Here is a 26,669-nt window from a genome sequence, read left to right as displayed (position 1 = left end):
GGCAAATCGCTGGTCACCATCGCTCTTCTCTCTCTCATGCTCCGCTGTCTTCATAACTAATCCTCATGGCAGAGATGTGCTTGGAGCTAAGATGACCACATTAGTCCCGGAAGCAGGAAAAAGCACCAGCAGGAGCTTTCCAAAATTGCCCCTCTGGCCCTTGACTGTGATCCAAGGATTTAATTTCTATAGCAAATATTTTTATCTTATCTAGAGGTTAAGAGTTATAGGTACATTTCCCTCCGGTTTTCTAGAAATAGCTCCTTCACATCAATCAAAGAGCTTCCTCCCCCATACCATCCACCCAGATTTATTTTTTAACTTTTACTTCCTCTCTCAGAATGAGAGAAACAATGATTGTTTTTTGAGATATTTCTAGATTATTTTTCCCAGTTGTTCCTGGGGCATTCTTGTTCAAACCCATTTTTAGCTCTCAGAGGATTAGTCATTCTTTGAAAAAATATTTGCCGTGTACCTACCTACTTTTACCATGTCCTGATTAGAAAAAAAAAAAGACACCAATACCCTGTCTTCATGGAATTTTCAATTATTTTTACAATCGTAATGAATAAGCACGTGCAATCATACCAAGCAAGGGAAACCACAATTAGCATAATGTGTCTCATTTTATGACAGAGATCTAGGAAGGTCATGCACATTGATTTAAGCAATCAGAGAAGGCTTCCTGAAAGAAGTGCCAGCTGTTGGGGGTCAGTGCAGGCCAGGACTCAGGATCAAGGGCCCACCTAAGAGTTCTGCTATAGAAATGCCTTGTAAATGTGACCTTTTGCTGAATTTGTCTAACTATGGGACAAGGAAACTAAGAACATGAGTAATAACAATTGTTATCATTATTGTAAGGTTTTAGAAGTTCACCTCACAGAGGTTGAGGGACCGTCTCAATGAAGTTTTCCAAGGAAATCAAGAAGCAGCAATTTTCCAAAAGATGAATGTTTTCATCAAAAGAGAAAAAAAAAAACCCGTAGAGCCATGATAACCCTCTAACACTTTACCTCTTGAGAAAAAATAATTCTTTAAAAAAGCAAAACAGAACTTTGAACAGAGCTTTAAATATAAAAGGTATGCAAACCCCAGATGGCATAAGAATAAAGAGGGCATTAAAATGTGGCTTAGTCTGTGACATTCAAAGACTGAAGTTGGTCTCTCCCCGGGGGAAATCGATGGCGGCAGAGCCGGGGCTCCTTGGAGATTCCGGATAATGTGTGTGGTGATGCTCACGGGCAAAGATAGAAATAAAGGATAAATGCTCGCCCGTGTTCTCTATAGCAAACAGTCCACTGCATGCTTTGTTAAAAGGGCTTGCTGGAATGGAGGCTTTGCTCAACAAAATGTGAAGTGATATGAAAGAGCTGAAATAAAAATCAATTAAGCCCTGGCGTATTTTTAAAAAAATTTCCACACGTGAATTTCATTTTTATATATTGCCTGCACACAGGTATAGTCATAGGTGATGATTTTCCCCACCGTACACATTCTTTTAAGAGAAACATAGTGATTTCATGTTAAATAAACTCGGTTATTTCTCATCTGGATTGATTTATCTTACCCAGGAGGTAATTCAACCTGAACATCAGTCAGGTGTAACTAGAGAATTCTGTCTTCCCTCTGTCTTTTATTTATTTATTTATTTATTTATTTATTTATTTATTTATTTATTTATTTATTTATTTATTTGGCATTTTGGGGTCACACCAGACCCCTGCGCTTTTAAATGCCTTGAATTACCAACATGACTATAGGTCACTGACTTGGGAGGAATTCTTGTAATAGTGACAATCTCCCAAACTTCTGACAGCATGAACTATCTGAAAGGTGGTGGGCCTTAAATACATTTCAGTTCACTGAACAAATCCATCAACAAGCCTTTTGAACAAATGCCAACCGTGGCCTTGCCCCAACGCGTGAGTTGGTCTGTTTCTGGAACAAGTGCTCTGTGAGACTTTACAAGGGACTTAGATTGGTTTTCTCGGCCAAGTGATGGAAGCCACAGATGAATGGAGGGCCCCGTACATGGGAAGATGCACCTTCCAGTAAGGAAGGGAAAGACACTGCTGTCACTTGGACCCACAGTGGCACTGCAGGATGATGTTGAAGCCTGAGGACCCAGCTCCCCCTGTTCCAATCCCCAAAAGGCAGGCCAGGACGAGAATGAAACAAAATGTGTTTCCTTTCCTGTTAGCTGGCTATGTGGCTGTTATCAGAGCCCAGCGGGGATTGGTTCAGACCTTCTTCCCCGAGCAGTAATGAAAACCAGATCTCCAGGGACCCGCCTGGGACTTACGGATCTCACAACAAAGACTCGGAAAGCCATCGGGGGGGCTCGGGGTCAGCTGAGAGACCCTTGGGTAAGGTCTTCTCTCAACTAGCTGTGTTTTCTCCTGAAGGTCATATCTCTGGTACAGGCACTGTATTTTCACTGCACAATTTGTGCTGGTTTTATACCCATTTCTCTCTCTCTCTCTCTCTCTCTCTCTCGCTCGCTCGCTCGCTCGCTCGCTCTCCCTCCTCAAAAAAGTGGGGTGAGTTCATTACGTGAATGTCTTTTGGACTGAAAACAACCAACAGGCAAATAGGATGAATTGAGTATGGTAGAAACTGGTAGCTTTCTGGCCAGGACTGGTGTTAATTAATAGTGTCCATTAATTAATTAATCAATCTTGTCATTGTGATCCTGTCCTTAAAATGAGAACTCCCCCGTCTCTGGGTTCACTGCTTTTATGATGAGTGACAGTAACAATAATTTGTTCTAATTGAGAAATAAACTCAGCTAAGATGGCTCTGTTTAATTCAATTTAATACCAATTTGATACCAATTTAATCAAATTTAATACCAATTTGAACTCGGCAGTCAATAGGTAAGGTGTGTGCCTTGCACATGGCTGACCCGCGTTGGATCCCTGGTACCCCGTATGTCCCTGCCAGGAGTGATCCCTGAGCACAGAGCCAGGATTCCTTACCCAGCTCTTCCCTCCCTCCAGTGACTGGCCAGTGGTAGTTACCTTGCTGCCACGTTCAATGCCCACATAGTCAGCCTCTTCCGGAATCATCACGAAGAGCTCGGCTTCATAGGCTCCTTCGCCTTCGTTCCTTGCATTGATGGTGAGCATCAAGTGGTTCTCATCTCCGATGATGAGCTGATGCTTATCTCTGAAAATGCAGTTTGAAAGGACCATTATTCATGGCTCCAGACCGTTTGACTTCAGGAGGTGACTGGGGAGGCGAGGAATGAAGATGGGCAAGTTTAAGAGCATCCAAATAGAGGATGAATCAGTAGGAGGGAGCCCGTGGAAAAAAGCAAGAGAACCAGATAGAAGACTCTAGCAAATATCTGGGGGTGCCCTGGTAAATGTTTCGCAACCTTCATCCCCCCGCCCCCCAAAAAAGTGATTTGTCAATCATGTTGAATCCCAAGGTGTCCGTCCTCCCAAATGGTCACCGTCTAGCCATCAGTATACTTAACAATCTGCCCGGGGAAATTTCTGAGAACGTAGATGGAGAGAGCAGGAAGAGGAGCAGTGGGTGGGACAGAGTGACGCGGTTGAGAAAGGCAAAGTAGACATCCCCGAGAGGGAAGAGGCACGCCAGGGGAAGGAGGCCTCCAAGTGCAGAGGAGAGTTTGGTTTTGGGGTGAGGGAGCCTCAAGCAGAGCTCAGGGATCTGAGCGACTTGGGTAATATCAGACTCTCCAGCTGCCGTGTGGTCCAGTGCTCAGGCCCACGCATGAGGCACTGCTGGGCCTGATGGCGCTGGAGTGGGCTGGGGAGGGGCCTGGGAAGTGGTGGGGGGCACAATCGGTGCTAGGGATCAAACCCAGGTCCCTGCATGCTGGAATAGGCACCCCTCTACTAATTCTGTAATCCCAACCCCCGGAATGAGGATTTTGAGGCATTTGGAGGAAATTTAACTCACTCTGAACTTCACATCAAACCAAAATTTGGAAGTGCCTGTTTCAAAGGGAATATGATTTAACCCATGCTTTGCCTTAGACACAGGCTAAACCGGGCAGACTCAGGGGTGGGCAGTGGTGGGGGGCTTCCCTCTGAGAATTATACACCTAGGCAGGGAAAGAGCCAAGTTTGCCTTTTTACGCAGCTGTTTTGCATCTCTGTCTCATTTCTTTCCATCAGAGCGTCATGAGGGGCGCTGGGCTGGGAGTGTCCTTCAGGGCCAACCAGAAAGCCTGTTGCCTTCTCCTTGTTTGGGGACACAGAAAAGTGGCTCCCATGTCTTTCCCTTCAGGGGTCCAAGTGAACTCCCTTTAATCACTTGGGGGATACTTTTGAATCAGGGGATGCTGCAAGAACCTTTCAGCTAAAGGGCAGCAGAAAGAAGTTGCAGGGGTCCTTTGCCCACAAGATGCTGGCTAGTAAACCCAAGGGCGCCGCCCCACTGACGAGTTTCCTTCAAACAAGAGCATTTCCCCCCACTTTGGCTGAAAGATGAAATGGCTCCGGGGGCAAAGTCTAGGGGTGTCCCTCGACACCACCAGAGTAGAGTTGACCCAAACCGTCAGTGGGACCAGAGGTTCTTTGAGCTCCAGAATCTTACATGGGCTGTTGTTCTGCCGTGCGGGGAATATGTTAGCTTTTCCCAGAGAAGCTCTGGATGCCACCCGGTGTCCCATATGACCACAGGCCTGGGTGGACTCATGGAAACTTACGGTCGCGCAGACAGCTTCAGGTCCGGGATGCACATGTTATCCTCCCCGCAGTCGACCAGGATGTGAGCCTGGGATGTGCAAACAGGCGTGAGGAGTTAGCGGGGGACACCTGGGGCACTTGTCCTTGCATCTGAGCAATGCTTTGACTCAGTGATGCGAGCAGCTGTTTCCCTCTGCACGGGTCTCCCTGGCTGGAAAGCCCAGGCCCGCCTGTGAATTCCCCATGGGGACCTGCGGACCCTGCAGCCCCCGCTCGCTCACTCACCCAAGTCTGCCAGGACAGCTGTTGTGGCAGTGCGGGGAGGGTTACTTCCACAACAGCCTTGTTTTTAACAAATGACAGGGGTTGCGTGAGGTCAAGGGGCTCCTGAGACCTCAGGGGTGCCGTGACTCACAGCCCGGAGAGGTGACAATACTCGCAGGGGCCCAGATCACGTGCCGGAACAGAAAAGCTGGTCACAGTGGGGAGGGTGGCGTCCAGGGCTGGCCCCCAGGCTTACCTGCTCACTGATGGTGCTGTCCCGGTAGTAATTCAGGATCGGTGCCACTTCCAGACCTCCCCTAAAGGTGGAGGCGTCCAAACTGTAATTCAAAGTAATGTTGATGGGAGATAATTTGTCTCGGAATTCAGCTTCGTCCTAGGGAAGAGAATCACAGGTTCGTGACAGGCTCTGGGAAATAGCCGTTGCAGTGGGTCTGTGGTGGGCGGGCAGTGCCGGCCTGTAGCCAGGGACCACGAGTGCCAGTCTCTTGGCTGTACCCGACTGACGAAAGTGGTGGAGTGTGACCCTGTCTCAGGACAATCTGTTTCGGGGCCTCTGGCCTGAGAGATAGTACAAGGTAAGGCTCAGGTCTTGTGGATAGCCCGGTCTGGTTCGGTCCCTGGCATCGTTGGTCCCTGAGCTTTGTTGGGTACAACCCTAGAGGGCCCCTGAGCATTGCCTGGGTGGCCTGAGAGATCCTCAGCACTAGAGGGCATGAGCAGCAACCCATCCTCGGACCCTGGCACTGAACGAGTTGGCCAGTAATTGCCAAAGGGGAATCCCCAGGTTTCCTAAGCACCACATGGGAGACACACACACACACACACACACGTGTGTGCACATGTGCACACACATGCCCATGCACACATACGCACACACACATGCACGCATGCACACACACATGCACATGCACATACACATGCACATGCACACACACGCACATGCACGCACATGCATACACGTGCACATGCACACACACATACACACACCCATGCACATGCACACATGCATATGCATGCACATACATGTGCACACACATGCACACATGCTCACACATGCACACACATGTGCATATATATGTGTATTTATTTATATGCTTTTAGATGAATGTCTAAAACCATCATGTGGTGGTTTCATCCAGAGACACGCTGCTCACAGGACACTCTTTGTCTCCCAACGGCTCACACCTCTGGGCCGGCTTACAAAGTGAGGAGCAGAACAGGAGCTGTCCCAGAAGGGCCGTGGACAGTTGAGTGTGTGGGAGGATCTGGGAGACTCTGGGGCTCATGGGAAAAAGCATCGTCATTCCTCTGGCGCCTCCTAAGTTTCAGTTCACAGGAAACCCACTCCACCCTCCGCCATGGAATTGCCCCCAGACAAAGAGAGCTGCCATGGGCTGGGGGGGGGGGATGGTCCCAGGAACCCCCTATGGCATATAGTGGGGAGTTAACCGGGTCCTGCCCCAGCTTTCCATACTGAGAACAGGGGATTTTGACCTCTTACTCTTTTGGAGCACTAAAAATAGGAAAATATGATTTATCAGATCACGAAGGCCGAAATAAAAATACATCATTAATAGTAAGATTGTTTATGGGGCTGGGAAAAGAGCACGGGGACCCTGGGCACAGGCCCTGGCATGTGCGAGGTTTGGTCCCTGGGACAGCAGCTTCTGGTGGTCCCAGCCTGGCTTGCTCGAGCTTTGAACCATCAGGCTTGGTATCACCAGGAGTGGCCCCTGATCCCCTGGCACTGCTTGTAAGCCCCCGGACAAAAGAATAACTGCTCTCCATGTTTATGACAGTGCTCAACGTGATCAGGGTAGACGCACCACGTGTTAAGTGGCAGTAACAGTTTCAAGGACTGGCAGGAACTTTCTGCAGACTGGCTATTGAAAACCACTGTCCTCAGTGATCAAACACCCATCCCTCCACCAGTGCACATTCCCCACCAGTGTAACCCAAATATGAAAGCTTGTAACTATCTCACGGTGACTCAATAAAATTTTAAAAAAAAGAAAAAAGAGAAAACCACTGTCCTAGAACATGCTGTGAGCTTTGGGCTCTGCCCCAGGGTTCCCTCTCTAACAGGTCCCTGCTGGGGGAGAGGAAACGAGAAAGAGTAATGACATCCTTTTGGCTTGTCAGGAGCCAGAGTTCTTGGGTTATAAGGATTTGGGCTTTTTAAAAAATTTTATTACATGGTAGGCTTCAGAGTTATTGAAAAAAGCACATTGGCTTTAAAACATAATTATGAATTACTTTTAATAAAGGCTTAGAAGGCCTGGACATTTTCCTGAGTTGGCGCTGACATACACATTGATAAAAATCTAGCCAAGCATGCGCACATAGGATAAAAATGTAAATAAATTGCGTTTAACTTTGTATATGTGTGTGTATATATTTATATATGTATATATATTTGTGTGTGGTGGGGGGAGGCAGTTATAAATGAAAACCACCTGAATGAGAACTATTATCAAGATTGCGTCAGGAACAAAAAGAAGCCTTTGAAATGAGGAAATCCCTCATGAGGTTAAGGGATGCACAGCCCAGAGTGAGAGGGCGGCTCCGGAGCACCTTCCCTCCCTGCTCTGAGGAAGGTGTGTGGGGCTGCCTGGGGACGCGGCACTGGATGGGAGAGGACCCAGTACCGACCCTGGGACACTTACTCGGAGGTAGACGACAAAGGCCCGGCACTGAAGGGATTTCCGCTGCTGGACGAGGAGTGGGAAGACCAGATGGGACTGGTGGTTGTCCAGGAAGAGTGTCCTTTTAATCGCCCCCTTCTGCTTCAGAGAATCTAACTGCACCTCAGCCGTTAGGCCTGGGGACAAAGCAAAGCAACTGCCATCAGAAGGGGAGAGGCACTCAGTGTGAATGTCAATTTCTGGGTGAATGCGTGGACCCAGGAAGCATTTTGTTTTCAATTGTTCATAGTTTGGATTCAAAGTAATGAATACATAGGCTAGGAAAAATTTATAAAGTACTTATAATTTTTAAAAAAATAATTAAAAAATTTATAAAGTATATAAATTTATAAATCAACATATAAATTTATATGCTTTATACATTTTTTAAAATGCTGTTGCTTGATGGTTTTACACCAGTCACCATTTCCCTCGCGGAGATCTGTGTGGACCAGTGACGTGAAGACAGCCCTGCTCATCTTCACTGAAGTTTCCATGTACGACAGAAACCTGGAGGGCCGGACAGGGCTCTTCCCACGTTTTCTGCAGTCTGTGCAGAGAAGTGCTTCCTGCTGAGTTCCTTAGCAGAGGGGAGGATAAAAGATAACGGAAACAAGCTCACCGATGGTGTTGGAGATGCTCTGGCCGGAGACGGAAGCACACACTCTTAAAGAAAAGCTGGGACAAAGAATAATCCACGATGGGTTGATTAACAACTTTGTGATTCTGAAGTGGAAGTCTGACCTCCCCAGATACAACCAAGGTGTCACTCCGTCCCCCCTAAACTTCTCCCGGTATTACCCATATAAACACCGAGAGAACTAAACACATATTTATTGAACTCATCATATTTATCAAACTCAGATCTAATCAAGACAGATGGCACTATTCCAAAGGTAGTATTTCAAAAATAATACAAAAAATTTCTAAAATATTACCAAAATATTTCTAAAATATTATAAAAAGATAAAAAATATGTATCAAATAGTAAAAATATTACCAACACATTTCTAAGAATATTTCCCAAATATTTTGAAGGTAATATTTCAAAACTATTGCCAAAGGTACTCAGATTTAATCAGTGGCTGGCTTGGCCAATTTCCTACTGCCCTCACTTACTGAATGTAGGTGGGTCTCTTCCCTGGACCAGGGGGTACAGACTTGGGCTGGACATCGGGGCAGCCTGCTGGTACCACCCAGAGGTCAAGACCAGGCTCTCCCTTTGAGGAGCTGGGAGACACATGGCAGGGCCGAGAGTCCCGTGCCAGGCTGGCTGGGCAGGTCAGGATGGAAAGTCAGCTTCAAAACTGATTTGAGTCGGGGGTGGGGTTCCAGAGTCCATCCCTGGCTTCCTCCCTCAGAATGTGGATATGGACACACCAATAGGACAACAATAGAATTGTCTTGAATTTAATCCTTTGAGGTGTGGTGTAGGATGATGTGGGTAACCCACAGGTCCAAGGGGCGGGGCAGGGGGGGTGGTTTGCATGGTGACCTGCCAGGGTCGAGGGCAGTTGGAGGCCATGATAGGTGGGAGGAGGAAGAGGAGGAAGAGAAGGAGGAGGAGGAGGAGGAGGAGGAGGAGGAGGAGGAGGAGGAGGAGGAGGAGGAGGAGGAGGAGGAGGAAGAGGAGGAGGAGGAGGCGAGCACATGAGTGGGGAGTGACCGTCTCAAGCCCAGAGCACATGGAGACGTCCGAGGAAGGCCAGCACGAGAAGGCAGATGTGCACGAGAGACATCTCAGGGTTTATTTCTATGTGTTAAGTTTTCTCCCTGCTTGGTGATTTATTACTAGTTTATAGTATTTCAGGGGTGTGCTGAACCCCCGAGGCAGGGACACTTGGTAGCTTTGAAGAGACCCTCCTCCTGTCCCTGAAGGTATCTGGTGACACGAGAGAGGGCACCAAAGCCTGAGCCAGAGCATCAGCCACACTCACCTCCCTCCCGGAAAAGTGTCGCCCTGTAACCTTCTGCCTTGGAGCGGGGGCTTCTGAGGAGAAGTAAGAAAGAGCCCGGCATACTTAGGGATGATTAAGTGACAGTCTTAGCAAAATTTATGGAGCAAATGACTATGGGATGACTTGAATATTTCTATAGGATCACAAAGGAGTAAATGCTCCCTAATCACACTTCAATGACACATCAGCTTCCTGTGTCAAATGGCAGGAAAATGTCTTCCATCTGGGACTCATCTGTCTGCCCTGACCTCAGTCAGCGTCTTCCTTCGGGGTTAAATATTTGCCACACGTCAGCGAGGCGGCGGTTTCCGGAGCTGTCTCTGCTATTACAGGCATCGGTACCCTCTCCCCCGAGGAATCCCCAATCCAGTCCCCTTTTCCTTCCATGAGATTAATTTCAAGAAAGAGGAATCGTTTATCACAGCTTCACATTTGGTGGTCCATCCCTGGCTTTTCAAAAATTGAAAAAAAGTTTTATGGAGGGACCCGCTTTTTTGGGAAGTAGGTGATTCTGTGTTAAAGTCATAGACAAAGCATCATTATATTTTTAGGAGACAAATTCCCATTTGTCATGATAATATTGACATGTAAATTAAATAATTTCAAGCAAAGTATCTTGTTACACAAATTATTCTAAAGCAATACAGTTGTTGAAGAAGAAATAGATTAAGGCTATGAATGTGACCAGGATTTCCTCGTGTGAAGAAGCGTTTGAAAAACGTCATCCACTGAATGGTTATTCAGTATTCAAGTTCTCTATCAGGATTATACATCATATTCTTAGTTTAATTCTCCTTCTGTTACCTCTTCCCTTCCCTTTACTTCCCTTTTCCTACTTCCTTTCTCTGTTATTTTTTTCACAGAGTCTGAGTTATTTTTTGTTATATTTGTTTGCTTGCTTTGGTAATTTATATTCTACCTATGGGAAAAACAAGCTGGAACTTGTCTTACATTTTTGGACTTATTTTCCTTAGTGTAATCATCTAAAAATTCCATCTATCTTGTCCCCAAAGTCAAGCTTCATAGTTTGAAGTGGTTGAGTAATGTTCCATTGCATTTACATTCCACATCCGGTGGTTGTCTTATCTTTCTTATTTCACTTAACGCAATCACCTCAACATCCATCCATTCCCCCCAAAGATAAGATTTTTATCTTTTGTAAATGTCAGAGGAGTATTCCATGGAGCATATAGGCTAGTGTCTGGATCCACTTATCCATTGATGGGCAGACAGACTGTTTTTCATATGCTATTGTAAATAGCGCTGCTATGAATATAAAGGTTCAGATATCTTTTCAAATCAGTGTTTTAATCATTTCAACTCAATACTTGTGAGTCACATTGCTGAATATTGCATTCCTGTTTTCAGTTGAAGATCTTTTCATACTGTCCCCTCTAGAGGCAGGACCAATTTACCTTCCTACCGGCAGTGTAGGAGGGTTCTGTTTCGCTGCAACTTTACCAACAGGCTTTTTTGCTAGAGGCTATTCTCACAGTCTCACCAATTAAACGAAACTGTTTTCTGTTAAGGTTTGATGTGCAATGGCAGGACAGTACAACTGGGATTCTCTAACTCATCCTAACCCAACGCATAATGTTAGAATAAGGCTTTGGTGATGTTACGGTGTTCATAAGCGTGTAGGATGGAGACAGATCAGGAAAAATGGAAAACAGGATGTCGAAGTACAATGCTATTCATTTTTCTTTCTAACCAATTTGATCTTTCTCAGTAATGGTAAATATCTGATTTTCCATAAATTAGGCATACCTTTAGTCCATTCCAGATTGGAAAAATGGATACAGTTATATAATAAAAATATTTTACTAAATAGTTTTATTTTTCCAGCTGGTTAATACCAATTATATTAATATTTCTGAGCTGGCTTTCATTTCGTTCCTAATTTAGAAAAGCCAGTAGCAGATACTTTATAAAAATGACACAGCTGTTTGTAAGACACAGAAATGCACATTGATGGAAGGGAAGAACCATTTCCAAGTTAGCGTTTACTTAACACTTTTCAGATGGACAATACAAGCTTATATCAAATACAGACAAAAAAATTACAGCATAGAAAATCAACAAATGTCTTCCAATCATTTGGGGGAAACCTGACCTAAATTCCTAGAAGAAATTTTAAAAGTGCCAGAAAGACACATTCCCGATTAAAACAGCTGTTAATTTTCTATCTTCTAATACTCTGAGCCACCATTCAAACTGTTTGCACGTGAAAATAAAATGTCATCTGGAAAAGCCTGTGACAAAATTGAATAGATAATCCTAAAGGCACAGATAATCTGTTTTCCCACGAGACAAAGCACTTGATGAATTACTAATATGATTTAATGCAACAAGAAAGTGGAGCAAGAGGACATTTTTTTTTTTTTTTTTTTGCTTTTTGGGTCACACCTGGCGATGCACAGGGGTTACTCCTGGCTTTGCACTCAGGAATTACCCCTGGCCGTGCTCAGGGGACCATATGGGATGCTGGGATTTGAACCCGGGTCGGCCGCGTGCAAGGCAAACGCCCTACCCGCTGTGCTATCTCTCCAGCCCCAAGAGGACATTTTTGGATAAAAGTGTAGTATTCTTTCTATACAGCTAAACAGGCTTCAGGAGTTCATTAAAACCACTTTAGTTTTATCAAAATTTTTGAAAGGCTAAAATATCCTTAGAATCAAACAGTGCAGTTGAATCAGCAATTTTTTCTAGCCGAGTGTCACATCCGTAACCGAATTCTGCCTGGACATCCTTTCAGGGGCAAATGTGTGAATGTGGGTTTGTTTGGGCAAACAGTGCCGTTTAATACTCGTGCCCAGGGAGCTCTCACGGTTCATTTCATGTTTATTTAATCATGCCAGGGGAAGGAGAAATCCTGGCGCTCTCTCGAGCTTTCTCAGATCAGGTTTTCATTATAATATTTTATGGTTTGAAACCATTTTAAAATGTGCTTGGGGCATTTCCCAGCTCCTTTCAAACCTGATCAGGGAAGTGTCCCCGGCTTGGGAGCTCCCAGCAAAGAATGTTTTACTCACAGAGGATTCCTCGGGGTCCTCCTTACTGCACCCCCCCTTCCACTGAGGAGGCTGAAGCTCTAGGGAAAAAGTCCTACCTAAGGGCGGTCAACAGCACATTGCAGTTGGCTGCAGTTGACACCCCGGCATAGTTGAAAAGGAGGATCCTGTGTTCAACTGTTCAACCACAGTTTCTGGGAATCAAGGATAGGTCCCAAACTTGCCAAGGAGTCCCAGGGATTTCACAAGGCAATATCCTGTGGGACAGACTCTGGTCCGACAGATTGAGAAATCCAGAGACATCTCCCTGGGCGGGGTGGCAGGGGTGAGTGTCAAGGCTTGAAGGACGCACCTGCAGAGGGTATCCAGACTGAGAGCACCCGAGGGTCTGACCAAGAGCCCTGAATCCCCTCCCGCTCTCTGGGGCACGGGACCCATGGTCACAGAGACAGAGTCCAGGGCACAGAAATCTCTGTGTGCCCACGTGTCCCTTGATCCAGCTTTCCAGGCTAACTTACAAAAATGACACCGGTTACAGGAAACAGCGTTGCCAGCCAAAAGGCTCTTTCTGAAATAGCCTATGAGAATGGATTTCTCAATGGATTTCTCTCAGAGTTTCAGATTGGTTCATGAGTATATCGGTTTGCTCAACAGCTGAAAGTGCTCTGAGGTTAGTGTTGTTGGGAATTTCCTCCAGTTTGTGTGGTGGGGGGGCTCCCCAGCAGTGCTCAGGGGGCCGAGGGCCCAGAGAGATAGTTCAGTGGGTAAGGCACTTGTCTTGCATGCAGCCGACCCAGGTTCTAACCCTTGGCATCCCATACGGTCCCCCCAAAACCACCAGGAATAATTCATGCACACAGAACCAGAAGTAATCCCTGAGCATTGCCGGGGGTGGCCCCCTAACAAAACCAGAAAAAAAAAAACCCACCCAAAACTATACCTATGCAGCCCAGGTGCCCCCTTGGAACTCCTTGGAAACACAGAGGCTCAGGCCCCAGAGGTGAGCATCAGAAACTGGTTGTCGGGGAGCCCTGTGGGGGCGAGGAATGCACTCACCAAGCCACGGGGGCTGGGTACTCGGCTATCTGGCAGGTTTTGTTATCCAGATTGATGATCATTGGGTGCAGCAGGAGTTGAGCATCCACAGTCACCACCGGCCTCGCCCTGTGGGGGGGACAACTGGGGTTCAGGATGTCACCCGAGCCCGCTCCCCCCTTCCCCATCAGATGCTGTGCCAACACTCGAAGCCTCAGTGCCAAGGATCCACCTCAGTGGAGGGACAGGTGACACCAGCGCCAGCCCACTGCTGCCGAATGCATCGGTCTCTCGTGACTACAGATGAGGGAGGCCAGAGGCCCATGGTGCCAAGTTGTGGTAGACACGGGTTTGGGGGATACTGTGCAGAAGTGCTGCCTTGGCATCTGCCCTTCTTCCCTCCTTCATACTGGAGGGAAAACATCTTCCTGAGGCTGTGAACAGTCTTGCCATCCTTTCCTTTTTGGGTCACACTTGGAGATGCTCAGGGGTTACTCCCAGCTCTGCACCCAGGAATCACCCCTGCTGGTGCTCGAGGGACCCTATGGGATGCCGGGGATCGAACCCAGGTTGGCATCATGCAAGGCAAGTGCCCTTTCCGCTGAACTTTCTCTCAGGCTCCCCAGTCTTGCAGTCTTGATGGTGGGTCTTTAACTTGGCAAGTGTTGTAGAAGTCAAGTTTCACAGATTTATCCTAACGCCCAGCGGGGACAGTGGTTGCCACGCCCTGCACCTTGCACACTGCAGTGGTTCTCAGTGCTGTCGGGGTAGAACAAGACCCAGGCAGTCAGCACTATAGTACAGCAGGGAGGGTGCTTGCTGGGTTCAATCCCTGGCATCCCATACGGTCCCTTCAGGAGTGATCCCTGAGCCAGAGCCACGAGTATGCCCTGGGCACTGAACACCAGGATATACCCATAGATCAGTGGGAGCTGAAGCCTCTGGGGAAGAGCTCTGGGGCCTTTGGAACATTCCACAGGGCAGCCGCGATGAAGGAGAGGGACTAAGGGGATAACCAGACAAGAAGACAAGGAGCAGGGCCTGAGAACAGGGGGGTTGAGAGCTTGTTTCCAGGAGGTGAGAGCAGGCAACGGCTTGGCTCGGCCAGGAGGGCGCCCTGTGCCGGGGCCGCACGCTCTCTTGGGCACTGCTTCACAGTTTTACGACGGCCACCACGGGTCCCCTGGACATTTCCCTAAGCTCCTTTCCTCTCTTCGTGTTCCATAATTTTGTCTTCCATACTGTGTCAGCCCCAGTCCTTGGGTAATTGGGAGACAAGAGAGGATTAGCCACAGCAGACACTGGCGGGGAGGGCCGGGGGAAGTCAGCCTCCATCCGGGAAGGTGGGTCTGATCCTGGTGAAGGGGTGAGTGGAGGGAGGAAGAAGGGGGACAGAAGTCTGGGCCAGGGCACTGGGGAGACTTGAGCCAGGGCTGCCCCTGAGAGGAGCAGCAGGCCTCACCGTCAGAATCTCTACTGGCACCCCCGCTATGCCCAGTGGTTGCCTGGGCCATGGTGTCCTGGTGGAAAATATTCAGAGCAGCGTAGTTGCGGTGAAAGTCAGTGTTGCTGCATCGACCCCGAGGGCTCCATCTTCCTGGCCACCACGGACAGCCCCGTCCCATGAACCCTTGGAGAGTTTCCACCACCTCTACCGCTACAGCCAGAAGGGGAGTATGTCTGGTATCCATCAACCCTCTGGGACATCATGGGACTGAGGAAGAAGCAAATCTTTGTTTTGTTTTGTTTGGCAGCCACATGAGCTGGTGCTCAGAGTTTATTTCTGGCTTTGAGCTCGGGGGGTCATGGGATGCTGGGGATTGTACCCAAGTCAGACGCATGCAAGGCAAACGCTCTACCCACTGTACTATCTCTCCAGTCCCCGAAGAAGCAACTCTTACCCAGGAGGGAACCTAATGAGAAGCTCTGGTTGCTTGGGCTAGGCTAGCACCTCCCTCCCTGCGCAACCCACAACTCATCCTGCCTCAGATTTCTCTCTTTTGTTGTGAAAATCTAAGCTAACTCCCTGTAGTCCTAAGAAGAGAGGGAAGAGTCTAAACATCCTGAGTAGCAGTGGTAGCTTACATGTGCTTGACACTGAGATTCTCCTTTTAACAACAACAACAAAAACCCCATGTAAATGCTGTTAGCTCCATTTTATAGATGAACCATCTTAGCCTCAAAGTTACAGGAATTTTTCCAAGATGATAAATCAATGTGTGTGGAGGTACCAGGTTTTAAATCCAGATCTGTCACATCTGAAGTGTTTCTTATCACTTTGCTTTTGGGGGGGGGTACCTGTTCCTAGGCTGTTCTGTTCTTTAATTTAGTGTCCACATTGATTACAGAGACTTTATAGTCCCCACTTAATCCCCCTTCTCTGTAAGTATTTGCGACGTAGGTCCAAAGCAAAGAGAATTCAAATATAGTAACATCTGAGAAGTGTATTGTGTTAGAAATCCTGCTAAGATTTCCCCTTATTCTTCCTCCCCACACCCAAACATTGTCAGGAGGGGCTGGAAGTTTGTTGTTTGTAAAATGAAAAAGAGTATTTTGCCATTTGTGACAATGTGGCTGAGCCTCGAGAACACTATGGTGAATGAACTAAATGATAAATAACACATGATCTTGGTTATAGGTGGGATCTAGAACAAAACAAAACAAAACAAAAATGAGAACACAAAAGCACCTCAAATTTATAGATACAGAGAATAGATTGTTGGTTCCCAGAAGAAGGAGGGATGAGGGTCGGATATGGAGGGTCGGTCTCAATCTCCTGTTTTAGGATTACAAGGTCATGGCCAGGGAGCTAGTACAGGGGTGAAGGCACTTGCCTGTATGTGGCTGACCCTGGGTTGAATACCACTGTCAGTGGTGTCCCAAATTCCCACCAACCCCCCAAATAAAATGACTAAGTTCTGGTGTTGTTATCATACAACATGGCTACCTAACCCTGTATGAAAGTTGCTAAGAGAGAAGTTAAACATTTATAAAATTCTTTATATCTGTATGCATTGATGGACACTAAAACTATTATGATGGTCTTTTAATAATAGACACAATATTTAATCATAATGGTTTACCCCTGAAACTAATATGATGTTATATGTCAATTGTATGTTCATTCTAAAAAGCATCAACATTGGCATAACCAACCCATGACCTACCTGTAAACAGCTACTTTTCCTATTCCAAATGCACCCACAATTAAATCTAAAAAAAAAACACCAAAAACACACACATAAGAACAAAATAGACACATGACACATGTGAAAAGAACAGTTGAAACGCATAAGCCCCACCAGCACTCTCAGTGAGAGAATCATAAAAGTCAGAATACAAATCACACCTTCCTCAGAAGACATTTTGGAAAGGATATGGGACTCTCTTTACCTAACTGAAAATGATTCTAAACACACTAGATTTGAAACTCCTCTGGTTTTATGAAAACCAACTTTCTAGGAATGTTTAGGGGAACTTATAGTATGTCTCTCTGGCTTTCAGTGTCCAGGCACACATCTTAAAGAAACGCAGACGGGAAAGTCATGAGCATAGTAACCACTGCCGTCAGCTCCTGATACATGTTCTTACTCCCCGTCCTTCCCAGCTCAACCTGGAGAGACATCCTGGCTGCCCTTTTGGTGCCACCATTTGTGCCTCACTAACAGGTGAGAAGTGAGTATGCTTTTGTTATCCTAAATAACAACAATGACCATGACGAATACCATCACGACATCCTACTCCGGGCTAGGGGTTCTTCTAAATGATGGATCTTTATTGCCAAGTTGAGGAAGTCCCTAGGATTAGCTTCACTCTGCAGGTGAGGAAGGAGTTGATGGTGGGAAGAGGCCGGGTCCCCACTGGGTTGGCAACAGAACAGTCGCAGGGCATTGGTGGGCTGATGCTCACTCGGGACTCGAAGGGACACGAGTGAACTCTGTTCTTCCAGGCGTCCCTGCACCATCAAGCATGGTGAAGGGCCCTGGTGGCCTGATCCTTATCTGTGGATGACTGTCTTCACATGGCACACCACACGGGGAAGCTCCACCGTAGGGAACAGAGGCAGATCCATGAAGTGCTTTACTCTTGGCTCCACACAAGGTGAGCTACTCCGGTATACACAGAGGATTGGCATTTTAGGGACAGCTAATGAATTTGGGGTCTCGGTTTTCTGGAAATGGCCAAGAAGACTAGGCAGTCAACTTCTTCAAGGGCACGAATCCCTCTTCAGCTCTGCCAATCCCAGCTACTTAGGGATGGACAGGAAACACTGTATCACTGTATCGCTGTCATCCCGTTGCTCATCAATTTGCTGGAGCAGGCCCCAGTAATGTCTCCATGTGAGACTTGTTGTTACTGTGTTTGGCATATCAGATACGCCACAGGCAGCTTGCCGGGCTCTGCCCTGCGGGCGAGGTACTCTCGGTAGCTTGCGGGGCTCTCCGAGAGGGGCGGAGGAATCGAGCCTGGGTCGGCTGCGTGCAAGGCAAATGCCCTACCCGCTGTGCTATCATTCCAGATAGGAATGAAGAGAGAAATTTCCCCTAACCCCCAATCACAATGTCAGGGACATACCAGAACAGGGACTTCAGAAATGCCTGTGGGATGGGAAGATAAGTAATAACAAGAGAATTGAAGAGGTGGGAGAGGAGGGGAAAAAACATCTTTGGACTGACTAGTGTAAATCAGAGAAAATCCTGCTGGCTTTTTGCATGGACACTGGAGAGAAACACACACACACACACACACACACACACACACACACACTCCAGGTTCTAGAAACTAACAGACTGCATCATGTTTTGAGATGTCAAGAGCCCCCTGCTACTGGTAAAGAGCAAGAGCTTTTCCTTTCAGAACCTTCATTCCTGTGCCCTTGGATGGGAATTTTCCTACTCTGGAAAAAGAAAATAACTGGCAAAACAGGCCACAATTTCTTGAAGAGAATGTGGCCACAGTTATTCAGAGGCCAAGAAAACAGTTATCTACCACGAAAGTATGTTTGTCTTTTGAGACACCACCTTGGGCCCGTGCCTGCTGGAAAGGCCAGAAGCATTTATGCAGAACCTTCAAGCGAGACCAGATCTCTAGGGGAGGAGAATTGATTTTCTGTTTTGTGTGCCTGACCAATTTGTCCTTCGAAAATATGTGATTTGTTTTGATAAGTACTGTGTGGTTTGAATATATGTGTGTGTGTGCAGAGCTATCTACATATTCTACAATATGTTTGTATGGCTCTAGATTATAAAATAAACATATACACATACGCAAAAATATTTTCTAGAAGTCTTACCTAACGCCATGGTGCTTTACATGATGTTTACATGACAATCTGAAGCCAAAGATATTTCGAAGATTAGAAAAGCAAAGTATGAGGCTGGAGTGGAAGTCCAGCAGGTAAGGGGCTAGCCTTGCACACAGTCAGCCCCAGCACCCCATACAGTCCCCGAGCACCCTCAGGGCATGAGAGCCAAGTGTTGTAATCCAAAAACAAAAGAACCCAAAGTATTTCCCTTCCCTTCTCCTTGTTATAGGGACGACCAAAGACTGAACCCATGGTTGGTGTGGAGGTCTCAAATGATAGTGCTGCCAGGATTTTACTTGGTATATGAGGGGGAGGGGTTGCTAAGAATTGAACTCATGACCTCATGCTTGCAAGGCAGGTACTTTTACCACTGAAAATTGAAGGGCTTGACCCCCTTAAATAGATTGGTGCTGACGTTTGGATTCATCACTGCAACTTTTCTCCCACTTTAAAAAATAGGAGTTTCCTTTATTTATGGAAACATCCTAAAGGCAAAGTCTAAATAAAAAGAAAACTCCACTGTCCCTCTCTCCCTCCCTCCCTCCCTCCCTCCCTCCCTCCCTCCCTCCCTCCCTCCCTCCCTCCCTCCTTCCTTCCTTCCTTCCTTCCTTCCTTCCTTCCTTCCTTCCTTCCTTCCTTCCTTCCTTCCTTCCTTCCTTCCTTCTTCCTTCCTTCCTTCCTTCCTTCCTTCCTCCCTCCCTCCCTCCCTCCCTCCCTCCCTCCCTCCCTCCCTCCTTTCCTTTCTACTTTAACTGGTCATTAAAATTGGTTCTTTCCCTTTAATTCTGAATTATTGTCAGAAGGCTGAGTCTTTTGTTATCACCTCACATTGCTGGAAAAGATAGTTTATTTTCCTTTTGGCTTTTGATAGAACAACTGAGAATGTTTAAGGATACAAACTGGGGACATTAGCATGGAGACAGGATCAGTTGGCGAGAAAAAATAACCCTGAGCATGTGAGGTCATAGGAGACGTATTGTACCTCTGGTCTGTATTTTACTTCTCCCAAATTGTTATTTTTAAACATAGAAGAAAAGAGCCAGTTTTTTTTTTTAAGTGGTCTGGAAAGAGGGAGCCTGATTTCATTCGTCCAGGAAGGAAACTTGAGCATTCGAAGGAGAGTTCTCTACACATCCTATGTTTGGAGGGTGGATTTGAGTTGCATGGAGGTGTGTTTGGAGGATGAATTTGAGTTGCGTGGAGATGTGGATAATCCTGGGAGAAGCAGGGAAGGAGGGAGAATAGGAAGAAGAGAGATGACAGTAGGTGGGCGAAGATCACCTAGAGTCATATCCTGGAAGCATCTAGAGCGCCGGCCCTGCATTTCATCAGCTAAGCAAGCCTTCTGCCCACCCCCACAACCCTTCCCAGACCCCATACTCCATTTCTCTCTCCAGGACTTACTCTCACCTGCATAGAGAGACACTAATGCTGAACCCTGTGCTGAAAATGCCATCTGGCACTTTCCATTTTATTTTGGATTTTATTTTATTTTTTAATTTATTGATTTTGGGGCCACACTCAGGGCTCACTCCTGGCTCTTCACTCAGGGATTACACCTGGTGGGCTAGAGGGACCACATGTGGTACTAGGATTGGAATCTGGTCGGCCACAGATAGGCAAGCACCCTACCCATTGTACCTTCACCCTGGCCCCTAGTTTGTATTTTAAAAGCAGTTACTCTTTAAGAATAATTCTGGATGGGCAGGAGAATCATAAAGAAGTTCCAAATAAACAAGAACAGTCAGAAGAGAAGTGAAAGAAATGGGAACAGTTTGCATTGTGTCTGCCTGCTAAGGGATGTGTGGCATCCAGCATTTGTAAGATGTGGGGCTGGCGAGATACTTGCATACGGCCGCCCCAGGTTCTATCCCCAGCATCCCATATGGCTCCTTTGCGTCACCAGAAGTAATTCCTCAGAGCAGAGCCAGGAGGAACCCTTGAACATTGCGCTAGGTTTGGCCCCAAAGCAATAACAAAAGAATGTATGAAGTCTAGGGAAGAATAAATGCTAATTCTTACCATTATTGATATCTGTCATAGTGAAAGCACACAAATTATTATTAAAATGAGAAAATTTCTATTATAAACAGACAATTCCTACAAAAGATAAGTCTCTGTGACCAGTATATCTGAGAAGTTGCTCAATTCACTTGTCACTAAAGAAACGCCAGGGAAAGGACCCCAGAGACCCTGCCTGTGACCTTTCTAGCAGAAAAGGTGAAAAGACCAGCATAGCACGTCGGCCAGAGTAGTGAGCTGTTTGCAGGACGCCCTCCAGCCCCACTCCTCATCCTGGCTGTTGTCGTAAATGACCTGCAAACCTTTGACTCAGCATTTGTGCTAAATCCTGAAATACATCCCGGCAACCACTATAATCAAGATTTTGCAATAACCCCATCATTGGAGGAGGTCCCCAGGCCAGTCTCTTATGTGCAGCCTGTGGTCAAACCTCCTCATTTGTTTTCCAGAATGTTCTATACCTGGGGGTGAGGGGTGGGGGCAGTCAACCTTTGGGATCCAGCTTTCTTCATGCAGATGCGTGAGTATGGATTTAGCTGTGTTGCTGTATGTAGCTTCTGGCTCTTCCTTTTCCTTGCTCAGTAGCATTCCACAATGTGGCTGGCTCACAGATGTTTTGCCTCTCCCTGGCTAACAAAGGACTCTTGTGTGGTTTCCAGCTTTCAGGAAGTTACTCCAAACATCAGTGTATAGATTTTTCCATATCTGTTGGCTGATTTTGATTTGTAGATTGTCTCTTAATGAATCTCTTTAATGTCTTCCAAGTCTTCTTTCATTATTTTTACTTTTTTTGTTTTGTTTTGTTTTGGGGCCACACCTGGCCACACCTGGCTTATTCTTGGCTCTGTGCTCCGGGATCATTGCTGGCAGGACTGTGGTGCTGGGGATGGAACTTGGGTCAGCCGCATGCCAGGCAAGAGCCAGACTCCTCACACTATCTCTCCAGCCCCTTAAGGCATTATTTCATGTGTAAAACTTCCGAGTGTAAACAATGAGAAATTCTAAATTCTAGTTCCTTCTGCCTTTGATTCCGGACAAGTCATTAGCCACAACCAAATCTCTGGTTAAGTCTTCAGAAAGTCGGGCGCTCAGCAGAATTTGTTAGTCTCACCGGACTCCACGTTCTTTGTTCTGACTCTGGGATGGCCTTAGCTTCTCTAGTCCACTGTGCTCCTGATGATTTGGATGTCTCTGGCATCCCTCATGGGGTATCTGGTTTCCAGTGTCCAACCCCGGGTTAACCAGGCCCAGAGAGTAGACCTGGGCACCTCCAGGATGCAGCAGCCTCAGCTCATGGCCCAGAGAACTTTGGTTTGTGAGGATGCTGCTGTATCTCTCAATGCTTTTCACCCTGCCCATCGCTGCTGAGTCTCTTCGCAGACCTCAAAAGACAGTGAGACTTGTCATGTGATCCTGGGGATTAGAATGCACCCACAGTCTGCTTCCTTCTTGGAAGGGTGATGTTAAGAAAAATATGGAGATTTAAACTGCTCTGTGGAATGATGGGGTCCTGAGATGGTGTGTAAATATGGTAATGTTGACTTGTAAGTGGGTTATGCAATTGACTTAAGTGACTCTGGAAAAATAGCTTATGTCTGTGGGAAGCAGGCATTTAGATAAGTCTTTGTGTTTGGCAAACGTGTTAATCTAAAAATAGAGGCTGCTTTTCTTCCTTGCTTTTTTATTGCAACATGAAAAATATTAGTGAGAGGAAGGTTATGAGTTTGAAGGAAGAAATGTTTGAAAAAATGCATAATTTTATCCCAGAAAGTAATAATCCTAACAATCTGTCTGAAATGCTTCCAAATGAACTCTGGAGAAAAACATTTATGAGTTGGAACCCGATATTAGCCTGCAACACTCTAATTTACTGAGGTTTATTTGCCTTAAAAAAATCCTACACAAAATAAAATAAGAGTGAAATAGCAAACAATGAGTCTGTCTGATGAAAATCGCCTCCTATTCATTGTTATCATCGTCTGAGTGCAAAATTCAACCCTTTCCTTTTTAATGCTCCCATTGCTATGGTTTGTGTCATTGTGTCCAAAGGATTTCATTTCCTCCCTGCTGCGGTCATACTTAGAACCTCTGAGCTGTCTGGTCTGTTGTGAAATGTCTTGGAGAAAAGTTTATTTTTTTAGGCTGAATCTCATTTATATATGGCTACCTATTGGCAGAGATTTCAGAGTTTCCACAAGAGCCTAGGCTCTCACAAGACAATCAATAAAATCTTATGATTAATGCCCCAATGGGTCTTGGTCTAAGTGGTATAGACTGAATTCGACTTTCACTCACATGCCCAGGTACCTTAGACATAACTGTCTTTGGAGAGAGGGTCTTTAAAGAAGTACTTTGGGTTAGCATGAGGTTATTAAGGTGGGGTTTAAACTAATCTGAGTAGCATCCAAGGAGAAGAGGAAATCTGGATCCAGACACACACACACACACACACACACACACACACACACACACAGACCATGTGAAGACCCGGAGAGATGACCATGGGCAAATCCAGGCAAGAGGCCCTGGAAGAAATCACTCCATCAACGCCTGATGGAAGGCTGGAAGGCTCTGGAATGATGAGAAAAATGTCTGCTGCTTGAGACATTCAGCACATGGAGCTTTGTATCGACAGCCCTGGCAAACCTATATACTAAAAGACAAATTGATAGATGCAGGCAGGGGATAGAACTCAAGCTTTGCACATATGAACCTGGAGGTTCAATACCTGTAGTCAAGAATATAAGAATGAGGGGCTGGAACAACAGCACAGAGGACAGGGTGTTTGCCTTGCACGCGGCCCACCTGGGTTCGATTCCCAGCTTCCCATATGGTCCCCCGAGCACTGCCAGGAGTAATTCCTGAGTGCAGAGCCAGGAGTAACCCCTGTGCAGTGCCAGGTGTGACCCAAAAAGAAAAAAAGTATACAGAATGAAAGGTATTAAGAAAGAGCATTGATGCTGGTGGGTCCCCGTAGAAGCACCTGTGTTCAATAACTCAGTCTGCAGTGTTACCAGGAGCCAAGTCCTGATTAAGATGCCAAGGAGGCCGAAGGGAGCAGGAAGCCCAGGCCTTGCTCTTCCAGCACTGAATCAACTTTGCTAGGGAACTTGGTAAAAATTCTTTAGCACCCACTGAGTCCCCATTCCTGGGTTTGACTGTTCCCTACCAGCGACCAGGTGAAGTGAGATGAGAACAAGGTGGACATGCAGTGGCGTGAGGCTGTGAGGAAACTGGTTCATATATCCCCTCATTCACAAATGCTTCCTAGGTGACAGCCATTGCTCAGAGGACCAAGGAGCACGTAGTGAGCAAAACCAAATCCAGCGTTTGACCTCATCTAATAAATGACCAGTTTGGTGGGACCAAGAGACATCGGTCAAAGAAACACACACTTTTCATTTTCATTGGAGATAAATGCTTTTAGAGATATTTCCAGGGAACTCTTCCTGAGAAAGCGATGTTTGAGTTGAGTTCCTATGCGGAAGATGAATTTTTTTGGGAAAAGGACAGGATATGCAGACAGGAGGGAATTACACCCAACTGTTGCTAGAAATCTGGACCATGGAGAGGGCTCAAAGGCATAGAGTGCATGCTTTGATGCAGGAGTCTGGGCTCATTCTACAGCACCAGATGGCCCTCCCGGCCACCAATCCAGAAGTGACCTCTGGGCATCTCCAGGAGTAACCCTCCAAATCAATCTCCCAAATTAATTAAAAATCACTCATGGAAAGTACGTGAGAGGTCAGAAATAACGTGGCGAGAATAGGCACGAAAGATATTACCTATTCCCCCACATTCTTCTTCCTCCCGATGAGAAGAAGCACAGCAAAGCAGCATGTTGTCTTAACTGTATCTTTCTGAAGAATTTCAAGGATAAATTATATATTGTCATATTTACAGGGGTCATGGGTTTCAGGAAGAAGCCAGATTCTATGGCTGAATGGAAATTAGTTAAAACTTAAATGGATGGATTTCTGATTTTGGGCCAGTGTTGTTTTGGAAAAAAACCTTGGACCAACCCCTGATGCTAACAGTACGTGAATGACTGAACAAACTGAAAAATCAACAGCTCTTTTTTTTGATCCATAAAATAAGGTGTTAAGGGCCTCCTAAGTTGAAGAGAGTGACAAATGAGCATTGAAAATCACAAGTTATCAAATTTGGAATTTAAAACAACCATGAGGAAAATTCCAAGAGCTAAAATGAAAAAAGAACATGGAAGAACCTAGTGACAAGAAAAGCAGAAAGATGCAACTTCTAAGAAACCAAAAAAAAAAGAGAGAGAGAGAGAGAGAGAGAAATAAAGGAAGAAAGAAAAAGATCAAACACAGTAACATGAATGGAATGAACGAAGTGTCTTTGATGGGCTTACTAGTTGATTGGATAAAATCAGAGAGAATCTCTGAACTTGAGGATAACTCAGTGGAGACTCCTAAAAAGGTAAGATAAAGGGGGGGAGGGAAGAGGCTGAGGGAAAAGAAAACTGAATTTCCAAGAATTTTGGGACTGCCACAAAAAGCTTAATGTGCGTATGGAAAACCCAGAAGGCAAATTAGCTTAGAATATAACACAAGAAATATTTAAACTATAGTTAGAAGGACTGGAGAGAGAGCTCAAAGGGCTGAGAACATCTTTTGCATGTAGCAGGCCTGGGTTTGATCCCTGGCACCTCATGGTCCCCTGAATACCCCAGGGAACCCCAAGAACAGAGCCAAGAGTAGTGCCTGCGAACCACTGGGTGTGGCCCCAAAACAAACAAAACAAAACAACCAACAGTTATGGAGAATTTCCTTAAATTAATGTCAGACTTTCCTTAAACTAATGCCAGACTACAGATCTGGGAAGCTTCAGGAATATCGGAGAGGATGAAGAACACAACACCAGCACAATGCACCCTGGCATATCATTCTAAAACTAAAATCAAAGATTTAAAAATCCTGGAGTCCGAGTAATAGTACAATAAGTAAGGTCCTGAGCCCTTGAGTACAGAGCTAGGAGTAAGCCCTGAGCACCTCCATGTGAGACCCCAAAACTATATTTGTGAGCACGCGCGTGCGCGCGCACGCGCGCACACACACACACAACACACAACCAACAGACACACACACACACACACACACACACACACACACACACACCCCAGAATGGTTTTGAGGGCTTTACAGCAGGTAGGGTGCTTATCTTTCACGCAGTCAACCTAAGTTTGATTCCTGGAACTTGATATGGTGCCCTGAACCCTTTCAGGAGGGATTCCTGGGTGCAGAGTCACTAGCAACCCCTGATCATTGCTGGGTGTGACCCCCAAACAAATGAAATCCTGAAAAGAGTCAGAAGGAGAAGAATCTAATTTATAGAGGAGCAAAAGCCATTCACAACCCAGATCTGAAAATCTCTGAATAGAAATGAAAGTGCCACTATAGGTGACATCATCAACACAGGCCAGTGAATTTATGGTGACTGGCCAGTGACAGGGGGCTCTGTCAGATTCATCTGAGTGCTTGTATAATTTATCACCTAAGAGTCATTGTAGCTTAAAATCAATCATGGTGTAAGTATTTATCACTAGTACATTGGTAAACACTGCAGATAAGGACTTTAATTTTGCTCCTGGAGGTCAAGTTGTCAAACATTTTACACACCTTTGAAAATCAAGGGACAGTTGGGGTTGCTTTCTGTTTCTATGCTTAAATAAAGGAAATTTTCAG

General features: G+C 46.0%; 1 protein-coding gene across 1 annotated transcript in view; it reads right to left on the bottom strand.

Moving 5' to 3' along the window:
• Window positions 1–26,669, bottom strand: part of ITGA8 (integrin subunit alpha 8) — a 138,363-nt gene that overhangs the window by 52,636 nt on the left and 59,058 nt on the right. The window contains exons 14-20 of the mRNA XM_012932026.2: window positions 16,802–16,847; window positions 13,656–13,763; window positions 8,253–8,308; window positions 7,613–7,767; window positions 5,182–5,319; window positions 4,682–4,749; window positions 3,021–3,168 (exon numbers count right to left, since the gene is read on the bottom strand). Of these exons, the coding sequence (XP_012787480.2) occupies window positions 3,021–3,168; window positions 4,682–4,749; window positions 5,182–5,319; window positions 7,613–7,767; window positions 8,253–8,308; window positions 13,656–13,763; window positions 16,802–16,847 (719 nt within the window). The remainder of the gene's footprint in view (window positions 1–3,020; window positions 3,169–4,681; window positions 4,750–5,181; window positions 5,320–7,612; window positions 7,768–8,252; window positions 8,309–13,655; window positions 13,764–16,801; window positions 16,848–26,669) is intronic.

This window comes from Sorex araneus, chromosome 9, assembly GCF_027595985.1.
Source record: "Sorex araneus isolate mSorAra2 chromosome 9, mSorAra2.pri, whole genome shotgun sequence".
NCBI classification, from domain to species: Eukaryota; Metazoa; Chordata; class Mammalia; order Eulipotyphla; family Soricidae; genus Sorex; species Sorex araneus.
This window is presented reverse-complemented; position numbering and strand designations above follow the sequence as displayed.